The sequence below is a fragment of the Athalia rosae genome, chromosome 6 (genome assembly GCF_917208135.1).
Source record: "Athalia rosae chromosome 6, iyAthRosa1.1, whole genome shotgun sequence".
Taxonomy (NCBI): domain Eukaryota; kingdom Metazoa; phylum Arthropoda; class Insecta; order Hymenoptera; family Athaliidae; genus Athalia; species Athalia rosae.
In genome coordinates, this window is record NC_064031.1 from 9961718 (window position 1) to 9980870 (window position 19153).

At 36.0% G+C, this 19153-nt stretch overlaps 1 protein-coding gene across 17 annotated transcripts in view; it reads right to left on the reverse strand.

Moving 5' to 3' along the window:
• Nucleotides 1-9896: 9896 nt before the first annotated feature.
• The window catches only part of LOC105688857 (neuronal acetylcholine receptor subunit alpha-7), a 53931-nt gene continuing 44674 nt past the window's right edge, over nt 9897-19153 (reverse strand). For 9 of the 17 annotated variants that reach the window (XM_048657541.1, XM_048657542.1, XM_048657552.1 and 6 more), the window contains 5 exons: nt 12194-12303; nt 11863-12080; nt 10751-10966; nt 10488-10644; nt 9897-10387 (listed from right to left, as the gene is read on the reverse strand). In XM_048657541.1, coding sequence (XP_048513498.1) covers nt 10560-10644; nt 10751-10966; nt 11863-12080; nt 12194-12303 — 629 coding nt within the window. In that variant the 3' untranslated portion in view covers nt 9897-10387; nt 10488-10559. The remainder of the gene's footprint in view (nt 10388-10487; nt 10645-10750; nt 10967-11862; nt 12081-12193; nt 12304-19153) is intronic. The other 8 variants (XM_048657544.1, XM_048657543.1, XM_048657554.1 and 5 more) reach the window with 1 other exon arrangement.

A 19153-nucleotide genomic window follows, 5' to 3' on the forward strand; every position in this document is an offset into this window, starting at 1 on the left:
AACTACGTTGCATCAAATTTTTTTCACCAACCGTAGATCTCAAGCTGCATGAATTTGTTTGGGGATAAAATATCGTTGGAAATAATGTATGTCTCGTAACACCTCTTTGAAATCATCATTTCTGGAGCAGGAAGCTGAAGAAGAAAACGCGAGGAATAAGTGCAGAAGGTTTTAGCCGAGGACTTATCATTACAAACGTCAATCTCATATACGGTGACCGACCGATCGTCGCAGGTAATAAAATATAAACGGGGTCCATGATTTATATCTATATTCTCCTCTTATTTTTCTGCCCCGGAACCTAACTACGCACGCATCTAGTTAAACGCACGGTATACATATCCACGTCCACTATGGATGTATTAAATATAATAGCCGCAAGACCAACCGCAATATCATTACACAGGGTGTCCTATTTTAATCTACGCAGCAAAATTTCTCGAAAATTGTTAGGGTCAACGAAAAATGTTCCAGGTAGAATTTGAGTATTTTTTTCTTCGAAATACAAATCAGCACTTTTGTCCGAAACTTTTGTCGCTAACTCTGATAATTTTCCTGGAATTTTTATGCGCAACTTAAAATCGGACACCCTGCATATTATATATAAGCCGAAAATCGTAGCTATAAATTGATGATTTATCGACTAGCAGCGGGTTATTTCTTGTATCATAAAAGTTGGTGGATCGATATTATTTTTTTATACACAATTTTCTAAACTCGTATGAAAAATTATGCAATTATATAAGTGTACATATATACCTACGATATATAATATATTGTTACATATTTATGTTTAATTATTTTATCAGTTTTTTTCGTTTCTGAAATTTTACATTTCTTGATATACATATATCGTTAGAAATAATGATTACATAGGTATAAATCTCGTGGGTGTAATTTTCATGTATATGTACACATGTACATGCGTGTGAGTGTGTCGGCGTGTATATGGGCGTATATAAATAGGTATATATATATATATATACGCAAAAATACAAAAGTGATTATCATAATTTCTCATGTTCGATCGTTTGACAACGTTCAATAATTGTAGACAACTGAATGATTTTCATAATTTTCATTACATTATATAATTTTGCGTACAGCTAATTACACGGGATCGCATGTGGTGGTACTTGGTTTAATTGAAAGATGTCCACATTATTTTCATTCCTAATTCCATCAAACCCGATAGCAATTTTTTTTTTCTTTTTCTGTTCATAGATTTCGCTTCACAAGTCAAAATAAAGACCGTCTAACGAATACTAGATGAATATTGCAATCGAAATTTACAAATCGTTAATTGTTGGCAATACCATTCAATCACATCGGTTCGATTGTTCGGGATATTACAAGAATTTGGTGGGGTGGTTTCTTTAATCGACGTACCTCGGCTGTTATAAGCAATATTTAACCGCCCGCAGATATTCGGCGCAGAGATTCCGGTAGGTCTCCAATGATTTGACAGCGGATAAAATATATCAAGAGTCCTTATACATATGTGCCGCTTACCCCATCAATTCTTCGTTCCGTTACATGTCGGTCATGAATATATACTAGTTGGTACCAGAAGGAAGCGAAACCACGCAGGGCGAATACAACGTACTTTCATGTAGAGAATAAAAACTTGGACATTATTTCGGATAAAATTCGGGAATTTATGTATATAGGTATAGCAACATAATGACAACACCCATTTCACCAACTTGAACCAAACGATGTAACTTCGATATTCAGAAGGGAAAAGAAAGCTTGAATTTTTCAAGTTGAAAATGAAAGAAATCTTTGAGACCCGTTTTATTGTTAGTCTAACCCATCTTTTCTCCGATTCGGATATGACTTTGTAAACTGGAAAAGGAAAATACTAGAAATCTTTTTACGTCGTCGATGCAGAGTGCGGCCATTATATTACTGTAGGTTTCAACATTCTTTTTTCTTATCTGTTTTTAGGTATATACAATCTATAAGTTTGCCATAGGATTATTATTTATACATTCCTATAAGTATATCTATTTCTGTATACGTGATATCTAACGAAAAATCAGCAATCGGCTATAATTAATTTATCGCGCGATTTTATCGCCACGCACATCGTGAGTTTTCATCAACTATAAACAGGTGATTAGCGTACTAAAAATCGATAAAATAATTAATTTCTTCTTCAAATTACACCAAATTATAACGCGATTACAACGACAAACGATATTATCTCAGGTGCCCCTTGGATCTTCTTTTTTTCTTGTCTCAAAGACCCCTCCGCCCAAGTTATACAGAGTAACTTAGGCAATGTTAGGTCAGGTACCCCGAATTCGTCGGGCCGTTTGCATTCAAAAAATCAGTCCGTCGTACTAATATTTCAAATTTTCAATGTACAAACAGTGTAATGAACTGGAGGGGCGACGTGCAGGCACCTAGATTTGTTATTTCATTATTGACCCCTGTTAAATCCAACACAATCATTATCAATATTTGGCTGTGTGAAATTTCACCTTATTTCACCTGACGCCAATCTATTTTTTTTTTTTTTCCTTTGATCAGCCGTTTGTCATTACACGCATCAATCATTTCTTTCATTCGTTTGATTTTCCTATTGTTTTTGTTGTTGGTTGTTATTATTACCGTTATCACAACTATATATATATATATATATTAAATTATCGCTATATTCATCATCATCTTCATTATTTTTATTATCAAGATTTTTGTAGTTTCTATTATTATTATTCATTAGAATTAATTAATAATATTCTTTCTAATCTGTATCACTATCACTATCTCGTTAGCACTATCGTTATATTACGATTACCGTTGTTTATATCAAGGTCGTTACATTATTGTTATTGTTGTTTTTCTGGTTGTTATTATTATCTGTGTTGTTGTTCATGTAGTTCTTATAGTTTCTGTGGCAATATAAATGTTGTTACATTTCATTTAATGTTAAAAAATGATCGAGTCACGATACGGAAATTGAATAAGACGGAGATGGTTGAAATCGATTCAAGTATTTTTTCATTTAAACATCACCGAATATTTGTTGTTCAGTAGTATTAATCGATTGCGCGAAAAGAGGGCATAGGTAGGTAGAAATCGAAGAAATTCGGAAGTCACGAAAAATGGTGTAAACGCTTAATTAAATTAACTTCAACAAACATTATAGATGACAAGAAAAATTTTTATTTCTGCAAATCCGGAATAAACAGGTCTCACATTGTATACGGCATTTCTAAATTGTATTTTATTTTTGTTTGTTGGCTTTGATCAATTTCGACGTGTCATATATGATATATACGTACATATAGGCATAATGCGAACCGATTCAACTCTACATGATTGAAGATCTTCGATAACGATTGTGATACGCGGTCACAAGTACATAAATATTTCGATACAATGTAAAAATGTAACCTTATGTTTATAATTCAATTTTAATAATTAGAATTCACCGCACACGCCCATCGTCGCTTTTCTATTAACCCTATATGTATACGATCTCGGTACAGTATAATATAGCGACGGTGACAACGATCGATGTACAATGATGATCGATCGTTCGTATGTGCTTTGTGCATATCCATCGGCATTATGTTTAATCATATTACATGCGGTTCATGTACCAGATTGCATGTCTCGATACCTGTACATAACAATATCTTATACCCATGATCTGTATACGGTATGTAACATAGGAGTTGTTTCATCGTTGTTTTATTTTTCAATTATTCAGTGATTCGTTCGTTTATCTATCCATTCATTAATCCGACCCACTTTGTATACGATATTTATTTTTATATATTTATTGATACGGTGTATGTGTTACGCATTTATACATACCTAAGTCATATACGTAAATATATAAGTTGCGTGTAACATGTAATGTTTCATGTTTCATTTTAAACGTGTGATGTTAGCTAGTAGTATATTTATCGATTTATCGTTTAACTTTATTAAATTTAATCAACACGGTGCAGTTCGCGATTGAGTAGAGAATAGTATATTTCTTTATACGCACGTACATAGGCTAGGAACAAAGATGCGAAGATGTACGCCTTATTTAGGGATTATAACAGAGAAATTATTTAGTAGTTACGTCGAGTTTTCCGGGTACACTAATTCAATTCCTTCGTGTTCAGTTGATTAATTAATTAATTAGTCAATATTACAATTTATTAACATTTCGTATCTATCCATTAGTTTAACGTTCATATTTTCTTTAATTTTTTTTTTCTTTCTTTCTTCTGTTTATATCATTTATTTTTAATCAAAAATTTTTTTTTTTTTTTTTTTCGTTCAATTTACAATGCCTTCAATTTGAGTATAATATATTTTCATCAAATATTATAACAATCACTATAATATTTATACATGTATGATACATTTAATTATTAATCATTCGCTTATTTATTTCGCATTTATTTATTTCTTTATTTCTTTCATTTATAATTGTAATAGGTATATATATATATATATATATATATATATATATATATATATATATATATATATATATTTATATTTATATATAATTCATCTTTTGGTTGGAAAAAATTTTCAGGTGGTGTGTGAGTATCTTATGTATGTACGTATGTGTGCATCTATAGGATTCTAGGCGTTACGATGCGGATTCGCGTTTATTTCTCTTTTTCTTCCTTTCTATGGTTTTACATGGTTCTACCATTACTCGATTACCGATCGTACCGATATGATTTTATTAATATCTCGGAGGGTCTGCGGAATCCTGAACTAACTAATTTTTAATGCATCTATTCTACATATACACTGCGTACGTAGTTGAAACACCTAACCACGTAATTAATTACTACTGGAAATACTATTAATATAAGGTATACGTATGTGTGCATTTCGGTATACGTATACAACCACCTGTATATCCAATCAAACTTCATCGAATGCAACGTAAGTTCGGGTGAATATGGTTATCGTGAATGGTGAATATACATATATGTATAGTAAATGATAATGGTATGTACAGTAATCATATGTTTCATTTGAGATGCAGCGAATGGGATGATTGCTTGATATTTTCCAGTTTTTCGTACTGTGAAAGTGAGTTTGAATTTTTTTGTGCTTTTTATTTTTCTTTTATCTCTCACTTCCATCGACAATTACGTATATTGCGTGACATTGTGCTCATATTTTTTAGCACCATGAATACCTTAGCAATTGTGTATCAATATACAGGTATACAGGTGGGTTACAGGTATACGGGTATGTACGAACATACATTACAAATCTATCATTGTATATATATATATATAGATATTTGTATAATTATTTATGTGATAACGTTATAATAGTATTTCAATAATAATTTAGTGATTTTTTTTTTGTTTTTTTTTTGTTCTTTCGTTTATTCAATATTCAATTATAAAATTCAACTTTGAAATTTGTACACTTATTAGTTTAATTGGGAGGCATTTTAGGTGTGGATTTTAGTAGGTGTTATAAGAAAAAATTCTTTATATTTATTTTGTATCACGATATACGCGCAACTCATGAACTTCTCTTTATATTTATATATACATTTTCATATTTTAATTTTCGAGTTTCATTTCCATTTTCATTTTCATTATCATTTTCATCTTTTCAATTTGCCATTATATATTTATCACATTTATAATACCTATATATAATCTACTTACAACAAAATTTCGGGAACACCCTCAACAATTTTCAGACGTCTGCTCGACCGATTCACCTACAATTTGGTAGCCCATGCACGTGACATGAAAAAAATGAAGGAAAACAAAATTGAAAAGAAAAATAACAAAAAGACCTAACGGATGAGAAAATCACTAGTAAAAACTGCAGTCTGAATTTATTCATCCGGTTTTTGGGTGGCTCAAAAAAGTTTCAAAATTTTAATTCGAACGTGCAGATCTCGAGGTGTGCCTGAATTGTATAGCCAGAGATATTTTGGGAATATCGATAATTTTCTAATCATAATATATTCACCGTAATCAAATAGATAACCAATTTGCTTTTTCTAGATACCGCCGCAGTTTTTCTATCAACTGTGTTCATTATAGTTGCGTTTGCAGTCGAACGTTGTACATTCCGTTGTCAGACCGTAACAACGATTTATCGATTTTCACTCGTTTACACAGATCATATTTCATATGAATTATAACCTACCTATGTAATTATATTATTTACAAAGTTGATATACATAGGTAGGTAATTATTATTTCGCTCACACCTGTTCATAATTAATAATTAATTCCTATAGCATCCGGTGGTTTCTATCATATTATATGGAATTATACATATACGTACAATATATCTGACGGCGCTTTTTCACGTTGACGTTCGACGTGAAAGAGAAAAAAATTTAAATAAAATCGAATCATCCAATTCCGAGCGTTCACTCCCCGCTTCATCGGCACAATCAATTCGCGATTTTGATATTTGAGTTCGATTAATTTTTTTCACGCTGAAATTTGAGCGTCGAGCATCAATTGTGAAAAGGCACCTTACACGGCTTTGAGTATATATCGACAACTTTTTTATCGCAAGGCGACATTCGGTGGTTCGTTTTTTTTTTTCTATCCTTTTTTTCTTCTCGTTCATTTCTATCAAACGTTTTCATCCCCTTCGCCGTTGTAGCTCTTTTATCTTTTCTTTTCTTTTCTTATGAGAACTAGGTGTGTATACCGGAGCAAATCATTAGAAACTTTATCGGTTTGGGCTCTACTGCAGATTGATGGGTGCAAATCGTCCACGACTGCAAGAATCGAACTTGTCTAACAATAAAGTATATTTGTATTAATATTGTACCATTGTAATTGCGCTATCCGTCTGATCGTCATAGTCATCATCATCTCTGTCATCGGCATTATTAATCATTATTATTCATTATTATTATTGTTCGTATCACTATCACTATATTTTTATTATTGTTATTATTGTTTTCGTTATCGTTATCATATATTTTCATTGATACTATACTTACATATTATTTATGTATTTATTTATTATCATTATAATAATTTGGGTCTCGTACATAGGGTACATTTCGTATGGTATATGTATATAATATCTATTATATAATATCATAATGTCTGCTTTCTGACCTACCTGAATCTTACCAACTTCTTGAATTATATATACTAAATTTGAATAATAAAGTTACACGCTCTCGTTTATAGCGAATATACGATATCATTAAATACGTTTGTTATAGATCTATTTATATATTATACGTTTGATAAAATTTTTTTTTTCCTTCAAATTTTTTTCTCCATTTTTTTTTGTCTCAATTTTTTTGTCCTTTTTTTTTTTAATAGTGTAAAACATTATTGTAGTTGTATAAATAGTACGTGTGAGTAGTACATTATATGTAAAAGTTATACGAATTTATTATATAATTACTATAAATTATTTCGTCGAAACACTCATGGATGTCCCGTATGCTATATATATATATATGTGTAATGTATATTATGTATAACGCAATGTGTCGTTCATTGTATTTTATTTATTTTTTTTTGTTGGTTTTGGTTTTCATCTTTTCGCGCTCTCGAAATTTTTTATAGGTATGTATGTTTCAATATTTCGAAATTTTATAATCAATATAGCTTGTGTTTGTTTCTTTTTTTTTTCAACTGTGTTCTTTGAATTCTTCACTATTTTTATCATTGATATGAATCATCAATAATTATATATATTATTTCATCTTCCTATCTCCCCAAAATTACAACCGAAATTAATGCCCTAAGCCCAGTACCTACGTTAGCTGATGATCCTATAAAAGTTTCGTCGAATGATAAAATTAATTAAATCGTTATAATTAATAACGTATTCAATTAACAGTTTCAAATATCGACGAACCTCGGATAGAAGAGGCAGCGTTTTATAACACGAGGAAGGCGCGCCATTTGAAAATTTTAATCATATCCTGCACCTGAAATCTGCCTAGTCTTTATCAAGCTTGCTTCATCTGATTTATGCAGCTCTCTATGAAGTCTAGAACTCGTAAATTAGATCAGCCACAGAGATCCTAGCGCGAACACAACCGATCGTTTCATTAGGACCAACCCGATCGCGATTCGAGTCCTAGCAGAGATACACATTTCTTTCGACTACGTTAGTTTTCGCAAAAATATTGTTCACGGCTACACTATGTTTTTTCATCCTATGTGTTTCATGTTTCGTGTTCGTTTATTATACGATTAATGATTTCAAGAATTTTTATGATCCTGAGAATGATTTAGTTTCAAATAATTTTTCAGACCCACGTTAATCGGTAGACTACCGTATTATCACATGGGGATAAACGAGGATGAAGAAAAAAGCGTGACTTGGACAGTTGCATTACTCCTATTTACCCCATACGTAATATACAACGGTAAAATCGATGTGCACCGCGCACAAAAATTGAGGGATCGCTAGAATTCTCTCCTAAAAAATACCCCTTTTCAAAAGAGTTTCACTTCGTCGAAATTTGAAGCTCGAAAATTTCACTTCAGAAAGGTCATCCTGAATTTGACTTTTGCACGGTTTTTTTTTTTTTCTCAAGTTTTGCAGCATAGAAGCCATGAATGACGGAAATGCTGAAAATGCAGGAGTGGATTCGGATAACCGTAAAAGTTGCGAGATTGCAGTCAACGGTTCAAATACGAATTACTCGGTAAGAAAAAATCGCACGATGACGAATAAAAAGGAATTTCGAAGGGGAAGTTTCAAGCTACAAAACCCACGTGACACGATCCTTGTGAAAATTTTTCGAAACACGGTGCACGTGGTGTAAAAAAAGCGAAAACCGCAAAGTTTCCGCAATCGTGGCTTCGAAGCTGCAATGCTTCAGAAAAACAGGATTAAAAACCAAATTCAGGACTACCCTTCTGAAGGCGAAGCTTCGAGCTTCAAATTAAAATTTTTTTCATTGCGATCCGTTCAATTTCGACGAAGTGACACTCGACTAAAAAATGATCTTTTTTACGACAAAATGCGAGTGATCCCTCGATTGTTGGGCGCGGTTTACCCGTCGATAATTTATCAACAACGATTACGTTCCGTATATTTCAGAATCTGATTATTCGCTGTACGAAACTTTTGAGCATTTTTACGATTCGGTGGTAAAGAGTATAAGCGGTGCAGGGCGAAGATTGAGAAGGGTGCTGGGTGCAGGATGAGGGGTGTTCTACTACGTGAGAATCAAGCGCCTGTAATTCGGGGGATTCCAGATAAAAATGGCAGGAGAAAGTCACGGTATACGACCCAAAAACACCTGAGCCCCGGCTTTCTATCTTAATATCATGGAAACTAGAACCTGATCAGTTTTGCTCTCGGCGAACCACCGGTTTAAAATCACATGGGGGCAGTGAAAGGAATATCGGGCGTTCGGCTCATGTGCTGACGTTATCCGACCATCATCTGGGTTTATAGGTTGAATGACGTTTACGTATAACGAGTTGTAATTAACGAAAAACAATAACGCTCGGACGACGGCGACAAGGAGATGCGTCGGCCCAATTTCCTTGGAAAAATATTATCCAAGGATCTGCGTTACCCCTTTCGTCGATTCGCTTGGCTTCGAAAAGTCAGGAGCGAATCCCGAAGGATGATAACCGTCTGCAGCCGTATCGTTTACCTCCGCCGTTGTCGTCGTCGTTATCGATAGTAGAACATGGAGTAGGTATAGGTACACAATAATAACCTACGAGGTTAATTTTCTCGAGGGTTTACAGATCTCCGAAATTTTTTTTTTTTTTTTTTGTTTTTTTTTCTTTCCAACGAAACATTGATCGTTGATAGAAAATCCGCGTGCTCGGTCGCCCGTAACGTATTCGCTTGCTTTACGATTATCGTAATTATTTGATTTCTCGCATTCCGTAATTTCATTCATTTCACTCGAGCTTTTCATCAAGTGTACGATGTTATCCGCCTTCGAGTATTCGTCGCGGTGCAGCGTGGACACGCGGTCGCACGACGAATGCCGGATATTTTATGATATAGATACGTCATGCTAAGTCTGCGGCGAAAGATGATACCCAAAAATTGTGAGCAGGTGTTTCGTGTGGTGGTATGTACGCATTTCTCAAAGTCGAATTTTTACGGTACAATTTTTTTTCTCGTCAATTCTTATATAATTATTCACAGGCATACAGAAGAGTATATTTTATAGGTATAAGTGAAAGTGCGTGAACAACTTTGTTGCTTTGTAGTTTAATCATATAGGACGCGCAGTGACCGATTTTCGGTATGTATTTTGCTTCCTTTGATTTTTACGACACACCGCGACAGGTGTATATTTGCTGGATAATTTCAGGCAAGGCTACCAGAGTACAAGGTTGCGCACCTCCCAACGCGAACGGTATCAGCAAATTTTCGCCCCTCTCCGCATAGTCTGCAGGACCTGTTTGCCAACCTGTACGTGTAACGTGTAACAAAGTGAGCGATATTCCTCAACGACACATCGTTTGGAAATTTTTCAAGTCAAAGAAGCATCGTTGCAAGGGTATATTTACCTACAACCAGGACGAGGTGACGACGACTGATTCGTCCGCTGTGTCATTTTGCGGCTGGGCTTGGGCATTCTACTACTGAACTATGATGTGCGGCGCCGATAAAAGCACTGCGACGGTTGCGATTACGGTGAACATCGTGAAGATGATCAGACAAAACCTACGGAAATTCGAAAAAAAAAACATTTCATTCGATTAAGCCATACACGGCGGGGTGCACGATCGACTATGCGATCGCGTCTACGACGACTCCACGTAAATTGTACCTGTCAACGACCATCGCGGCGAATTTCCAGTCGCTAATGAGTTCGGCTTCCTCGTCGGCCTTCTTCATACGATTCGTTATAAACTGGAGTTCCTTCAAGATCGTTTGGAGCTCTCTTCTCGTACCACTCAGCGGCAGCGACGCCGACGTTTCCTCGACCGTCGCCGGCCGTCCGGATAGAGGAGTACCGTACGCGGATCTGCTACCAAAATGGCTCCTTCACCGCCCATGAACGATTAACCGAGGAACGTATGGTATGGTAATCTGCGACCGACCAGCGCTGCCCGAAACACGGAGTTGGACGCGATTCCATCCGTTTGTGAATGTGAATTCGATCGTCGATCGACCGTATCCCATGTCCGTCGAATGTATGTCGAGGTGGCCAAAAAGATTCGTCTGTTTTCCCACCGATCTCTCGTGAACATGGGTATCCTAATATTTCGTCTCTCAACAACTCTATCCGAAAATCAACTCGGGATTCTGATTTCAGATACGTTAATTTAATAGCCTAATTGATCGAGTTATCGCCGATCTATCGACCCAAAAAGTGAAAAATCAAGGATATCTCGATGGGAAAAAATCGCAGCTCAATTTGACCAACGGATTCGTGTTCCTGGTGTCAAAATACATTGGAGAAGTGTCATACGATCGATTTTAAAAATACTTCATTTTTGGCCCAAAAATCGAAAAAGTCAAAAGGGACCCTTTGGATTTTTTTCAATTATGGAGCGAAGAATCAACATTTTTTTTCTCGGGTTACCTATGCTTTCCTTATGTATTCTGGTCTCAGGAATCCAAATTCACAAGTTTAATCGATTTATCGATAAATTTGATTGAGTTATTATTAATTTTTCGCTTTTTGCAGCAGAAATATCAAGATATCTCGATAAGAAAAATTCTCAAATCGACAAAAATAGCTCGGCAATGTTACACGGATATAAAAAGATACGAGGAGCAAAAAAAAAAAAAAATACAATTGAAAGAATTATCTTCGATTTTTTGGGCCACCCTGACATGCATACACCCGCACAGGTGTGTACACGAATTTCGGGCAGGGCTCGCAGGAATTTACGCACGTTCGCGACAGAACGTTATCACTGATTTGTCGTGTACCGTATGTATCCAGCTGAAGGATTCGCCGCGGCGCTATTTCCGTGCCTGAAGTCGTCATCGATGTCTAGGACGTTCGCTAGAAGACTTTTGCTGCTTCTTTCCTGAAGTTCCAATTCCTTCATCCTATTGCTCATCAGGATCGTCTTCCTCGTGATTTTTTTACCCGGCCGACTCATACCCAGTATCCACGGGAGCCACTGCAGGAGCACTGTTTTTATCTGCGATGCGACAAAAAAAAAAAATACATCGTTATTCGCGCACCTGTCAATTTTCTGGAAAATTTTCACCCCTCGTTATAAAACAACGCTGACGCTGGGGGTTTCGTACGTACCCATTGAGGCATCTCGTGAATATCCGCCGTCCTATGATGGTAGTTTAGGACAACCACGGTAAGTACGACACTGCTGGCCACCATGAACATGATGCAGTTGAAGTACGTCCCTGAATCAAGGAGTTTTCAAAGATCCCCCCGAAAAAAGAAAGCAGCGATTAGCTCGCGTCACGAGAGGCGGCGGATCTTTTCTTTCGTCCGATCGAAGCGACGAAAGGGAGCGATCGGTGCGAGACATTTTCATAATCATCGTCAAAAGAGTTCTTCGATCTTTCGTCGCGTCGGACGGACGACCTCAATCATCGAAGCTTTCGATCGCCGTATAAAACAGTCGGACAGACGGACGGACGAATGGTCGGACGGACTGGCTATCAAGCAGGCAAGCGAGGCAGGCAGGCATGCGAGCAAAAATCCTCGGTCCTCGCCGAGTATCGCTAAAAGCACAAGTGTCATTTATCTGTACATCGTTAGTCAGATCGCACGTGCGACTTTATTTCGATTCGCGCGATTTTGAAATCTCCGTTGTTCCTCGCGCCTTAGCGATACTCCGCAGGGAAAACGCGGGCTTCGTAAAGCTGTGTATTTCCACACACATGTAGACGTATTGTATATATACAGTCAAATTTCATACACGCTTATCCCTTCTATCATCCTCGCATTCGTACGTCGATTCGATAGAAATTAAAAAGATTTCTTTTTTTTTTTTTTTTTCTTCTTTATCAAATTCACCAGGGATAGATCGAACGAAAAAAGTGTGAATAAGAAGGGCGGCGAGAGACATGGGTGTATTATATATATATACATATAAAAGTTGGATTCAGTGGGTGTGAAGTACAGATAAAGAAAGAACGAATAAAGCGATGTATGTGAATTGCGTATACCATGGACAACAAGCGCACAAAACCACCGGTAAGATACGGACCGCTAGATGAGATGGATGTAGGGGAGGTATCGTGACCAAATAAAATATCTTCGCGCGTACGATATGGTTTGCACGGATGGTGAGCAGGCACATGTATCTTGTTATTTTTTTTTTTTATTCGGCACTCCTAAATTCGCCAAAAAAAAAAAACAAACACGAGGCGCTGCAGACCCATGCGAGATACAATGCGCACGTAAACAATAAACACACGGCACATTTACACGCTGATTCTTCTCGCCAGTCACGTACAATAAAAGACGAATGATGCACATGCGTTGAATCTAATACTACGTACACGGGTATTGTAGATCAGCAGCCAATATGTGCAAATATTCGAAAAGGAATATCTGCACATGCACGCAACGTTGACGCGTACGCTTGATAATCGTGCAAACGTCAACCGATGATCGCAACAGGTATGCCATGTGTGAAAACCAACGAATTGAGACCTACGAAATTCGTTGATGCAAACCATAAAAAAAACAATAAAAAAAAGGAAAGGAATCAGGCTCCCGGAGAAAAGAAAATACGATTTATTGTGAAACGGGCCGGGTACACATTTTTTTTTTTTTTTTTTTTAACTATTTCAAATTAACTTGATTTCCTTCTTTTTTTTCGTTTGAGGAAAGTTTACAGGTATCATTCGACGGGGTCGCCCGGTTGAAATAACACGAGGAATTGATTTTTGGACAAATTTCGTGTTGCAGAAAAATTTAATAACCGTGTTTATTTTCTCCCTCGGTTTTTGCCTGCAATAACTACATGAGTGAAAAAAAAATCGTGGCTCGATAATCGCAAGATGCATTAGCTGTGACATGAAATTCAAAATGTACAAGTTAAAACCGATACAGGTACTACGTAACCGAAAATAACACAGGCGCACGCAGTTGTCGAATAATTCTACTTGTTTTTTTTTTTTTTTTTTGTTCTCTTTCTTTTAATTGATATTTTTCGTTTATCTCACGTTTATCAGTTGCACATCGTACAACATATGTACATCGAGTACGTTTATTTGGTTATGGGTTCTTTGCATTTTATTACAGGGAATACAATCTATGTATATTATGCGAAAAAGCGAAGGCTGGTACGGGTTATTCAAAAGGCTTGTAGTAATAAACTCCGCGGGGAAAAGTAATTTTCATTTGCCAGCATGTAACATGCAATAAAATGAATTTATTGAGCGCACGCTCGTATTATATATGTATATGCATCTTCGATGCGAAAGACTAACAAAATATATCGAGTTTCAGGTGAAATGATGTTTATCTTCTCATCGACAATGAGAAGGGGGAAAATAAAAACATTGAATGAATGAAGAATGTCTCTTCGAATATAATCCGGAGCGGCCGTAACATCCGAGAGAAGTTACACATGTTTCTCCATTGTACAGGTGTCCCATTTCAATCGAACTAGTCAAATATATCCCAATAGATCAGTCGTATCTAAAAACGGTCCAGATCAGAGTTGTAGGGTTTCGTAGGGGGCATCAAATGGTGAAATTAGTTCGAAGCGAGGTAGCACTACTTTAGAGCAATTCGTAGAGTCGCCATTTTTTTTTAAATGGAACTCCATTTTTTTCGTCGGCATCGGAATTCTACCTGCCAACGAACATCGGTGTCCCGAATTCGGGTCTGCGAAGGAGAAGAAAAAAGGAAGATGCTGTTTTTTCAAAAACTTTGACGGCCGATATTTCAACCACCGCTCAACAGATCCGAACCGAATTTCGCATACGCGCGTGCTATTGGACGAGAACTATTCGTGTTAGAAAACTTTGTTCCTTTCAGAAAAAAAAAAAAAAAAATCGTGTCCGATTTGAAAAAATGGTCTCGCTACGAATCGATCCGAAGTGAATTAAGTGACCATCCGGTTAGCGGTATATATTCACCGTTTGATGTCCTTAATTTCGAAATATCGACTGGTTTCAAATCAAAATAGGACACCCTGTTTGCATCATGTGCATAAAACGAACGCACTCATGAATGAATGAAAAAATTAACGAAGAGATTCCTCGTATCCCAGGCTCGCTCTGCGGATTAATTTCTTTGGCGTGATTTATGGATGCGGATTATACATATATATTCATACACTTAGTTACGCACATATGGTGAAAATTAATCGTGATTCGAATGAAGTGAATCGAAATGGACTAACATTATTGAAACGGAAAGTATACACAAATCGTGCAGCGTTGTGTCGGTGACGTTATATGTATAATATCGATGGCAGGTTGCAGTGGCAGGAGCTCATCACACTTGAATAGTGGTCAGCGATTTTTTACGACGAAAATAGGGAAGAGATAGGTATATAATTTGAAATTTTTCTAGTAAAATGGTCAAGGGTCGGAAGGTACGAGTGGGAGATGCAATACATGTTATAAACGATTGGCAACAACTACGTAATCTGCAGCAACTCAAGCCCAAGGAATCACGGAGAGACGTAATCTGGAAGGGAGTCGATCGACTCATCACCCGACAAGGATCAAAGGACCGATTGTATCTACCTGACGTGCGGCTACATGCTCTGCAGGATCGATAAAACGCATCGATTTCAATCACTTCATTTACACCCGTACTTTTTATTTGACACATTTCAGGCTCGTCCTCGTCGGGCAATCGATATCGCGACTTCCGCCGATTGGGTCACTCCGCAAAATACAAGTTTGAAAGTTAAATTTCGTTTTATCGGCTTTGGGGTTTACGTGGTGATACACGACATACGAATACATAGGCATAGATATTGTAGGTATACGACTTTGGTATACATACCCTGCATCTATGGGTAGGTACTATTTGTACATATATTTGAGCTATTAATTACTGCTCCCTAACGATTGCCTTAACAATTCCGATATCAACGGTTTTTTTCCATAAAATCATTTCATTGTTCAGATATTTTCTTATCGTCATTTATAGTTGCCTCTTTGTATCGTTAATATGGATTGAATTATTAGCAGAACTCGAATATGCAGCTGGCAAAGTTTTTTTCTACCTTTCTTTTCGTTATTATTCTTTTTCTCTCTTTTTTTTTCTTCTTTTTTTCTCTTTTTTTTTTTTGTTAATTCCAATTGGCAAACTCCCATTATATTCGTACGAGTTGTGGGTATGAAATACGTAATGCAATGTAATTGATTCGGTTATAATTTGAGTTATATACATGAATACACATATATACATGTATATATAGGTACTTGAAACTTGAACTTGATGCTAGATCATCTAAGACATTTTAAATATAATCAGGGGGATACAGGCGCGGTGCAGTGATTCAGCCAGGCAAAGCCTTGGAAAATTTTTAACGATATTTGTGGACCTATTATAGAGTTATACAAAAGCGATATATATATATATATATTTATATATATCGAATTTTCTGCCGTTTTCTTGCAACAATAATTTTCAATTCAATTACCGGATTAAGATCGTTCGATGCGTGTTGGTTATTTTTTGAAAATTTCTTTCTCTCAATTTTACCGAATATAATTGTATTCTTGCCGGCAAGAAAATTAAGAAATAGTAAAATACTACTGTCAACAGCGAAATTCACGAAATCCCAGGACATTTTCTCTATTTTTATTTTTTTTTCAACTCATGTCAGAAAAAAAAGTAGCAGCTCGACCATCGTTCTGATATAACATCAATATATCAATTTTTTACTCGGTTCTATCGTATCGCAATATATGTAAATCGAATGATGGATCCAAATATACATACATGACATAGTACGTAAATTCGTATCGCATATCGTATATCAATTATTTAAAGAAGGCGGCAAAAAAATATCTTGTTAAATTCTCTTTTAAAAAATCTTTACCTTGCTGCGTAGACAGCGCGTAGTAAATCGTACGCCCCAAGCCGCAATGTTTATCCTTTTGTATTTGAATTTTTTTTGATTTCTTTTTTTTTTTGTCTGATATATATGTTTTTTTTTTTTTTTTTTTTTTTTTTTATATTTGTTTATTTTCTCTTTTGTTTGATTCATTTCAAAACTTTTTAAGTTGGCCGCATAACCGCCCTGCTCGACTCGGACCTGTTGCAGAATTTTTATAATGATCGTTAAAAAATTTACATAATGCGCATAAAAAATCTCTTCTATCTATCGTGTATTGTGTATATGCATATAAACAATTATAATAATGATAACAATCAATGATCTCCCGATAATATTAATGATTACGCATTGTAGAGCATATCCCACACAACGAGCTTGTGCGGATACCATCAATTGTTCATAAATCTATAATGAAATCGATCGATAAGAAGGAAGTGATCACATTTCGGTTGATCTGCCCAGGGGTTGAATACATCTTACGTGATCTATTTATCCGAATATCATTTTATAGAAAGAAAACATATCGAACAGTAATCGATCAGAGATAGATAGGATGGAATCGTAATGAATCACTGACGTCTCTATGCCTATGCATATCCGGGCACACTCAATTCCTGTAGATAATTCGGTAATGAAAATAATATAAACGTTTAAAAAAAAATAAATAAATAATCTTCCAACTGAACGTGCGTTGTATCGGCTGTTTCCGGGGCAGCGGGCAGGGCGGTCCGCCCCAATTATGTTAAGCACATTATTATTTAATCATCGCATATTTAATACAATGTTTTTTTTTTTTTTTTTTTCTCTTCTCTTTTTAAATAATCACAGATTTCTCACGCTGCGAAATGGTTGCCGAAATATTCGTACCGCGATTGGTCGAAAGTTATGTCATCGGATCAACGTAAAAATGTATTTCGCAACCGTTTAAGAGCGTCAGAAATCCGGGTAAATGTTTCAATATACAAATATATCATATGCATTATGGATACGGTGATAAAGTGAGTATAATTACTTAATCAAAATGGTATTTGTTTTTTTTTTTGTTTGCTTTGTTTTGTTTTTGTAGTTAAAGGGAGAAATACTCGAGCAGTGTTTTTAATTCTTAATTATTGTTTTTCATGGGGTAACGAAAATTCGAAAGAACAAAAGATAAAGGGGAACAAAGTTTTTATATAAATATATATAGTAGATATTTATATACACATATATAGGTATATATAAATCGTGTGATAATACGTGTAGGCATAGGTATATATATATATATTAATTTAGGCAACTTGTGTTCAACGTACTATGAATGCAGTGTATGCACACTCGTATTACGGTCAAGTAATACGGTGTGGGTATGGGAATCGATCGTGTGAAAAATGAAAATATAATAATCGTCGGAAAAACGAAAAATTTGTATATGTACTCGTGTCGTCTACGAATAATGGTAGCGACGATGATGACGATGACGATGACGATGATCAGAGCGATAATGATTCAACGCCGCATCACGATAACCATAATTTCGGACGCTTTGCCATAAATCTTTGCTCTTTACAACGATAAAGAAGAAAAAGACGGACAGATGCAGCTATGACACACGTGTACGTACTACATGGCAGTTGGATTTTTTCAACCGGTTCAAAATTTATCCGACAACCAAAGTTGCGCGAGTGATCGTACCGTATATAATGATCGTCAGTGAGTGATGTAACAACAACGAGAACGACGCGAACGATGACGATGAAGATGAAGATGACGATGACGATGTAATGTATTTAACCGCGTTACGCCCATCGGCCTATATCTCTGTGCGTATGATGTTCAAGTAGAGTATATTATTTATGATTAACGTCAATTTATATGGATGATGTAAGTAGGTATTACAACTACGTATTTATTCATGGCATAGATTAGGAAGATGGAAAAGGGGGTGCACGAAATAAGCCTGCATAATATGCAGATACACACCGTATCCGTGTAGACGCGACGTCGGGGCAGCGAGCGGAAACACGGGAAACTTTACAACAATTAATTATGGTCTACTAAACTTTCCCGATAAGATGAGTATTTTTTTTATTTTTTTTTCTTTCTCCGCTTTTGTAATCCACTATTTCCTCTCAGCTTGTCACAGATTTGAGTCTCTCGTGGCTCCGGTCGCCCCGCTCGGTTCGCGAGAAAAAATCCTCGCGGCCTACGAGTCAATCCAGTTGCCGCGTGAT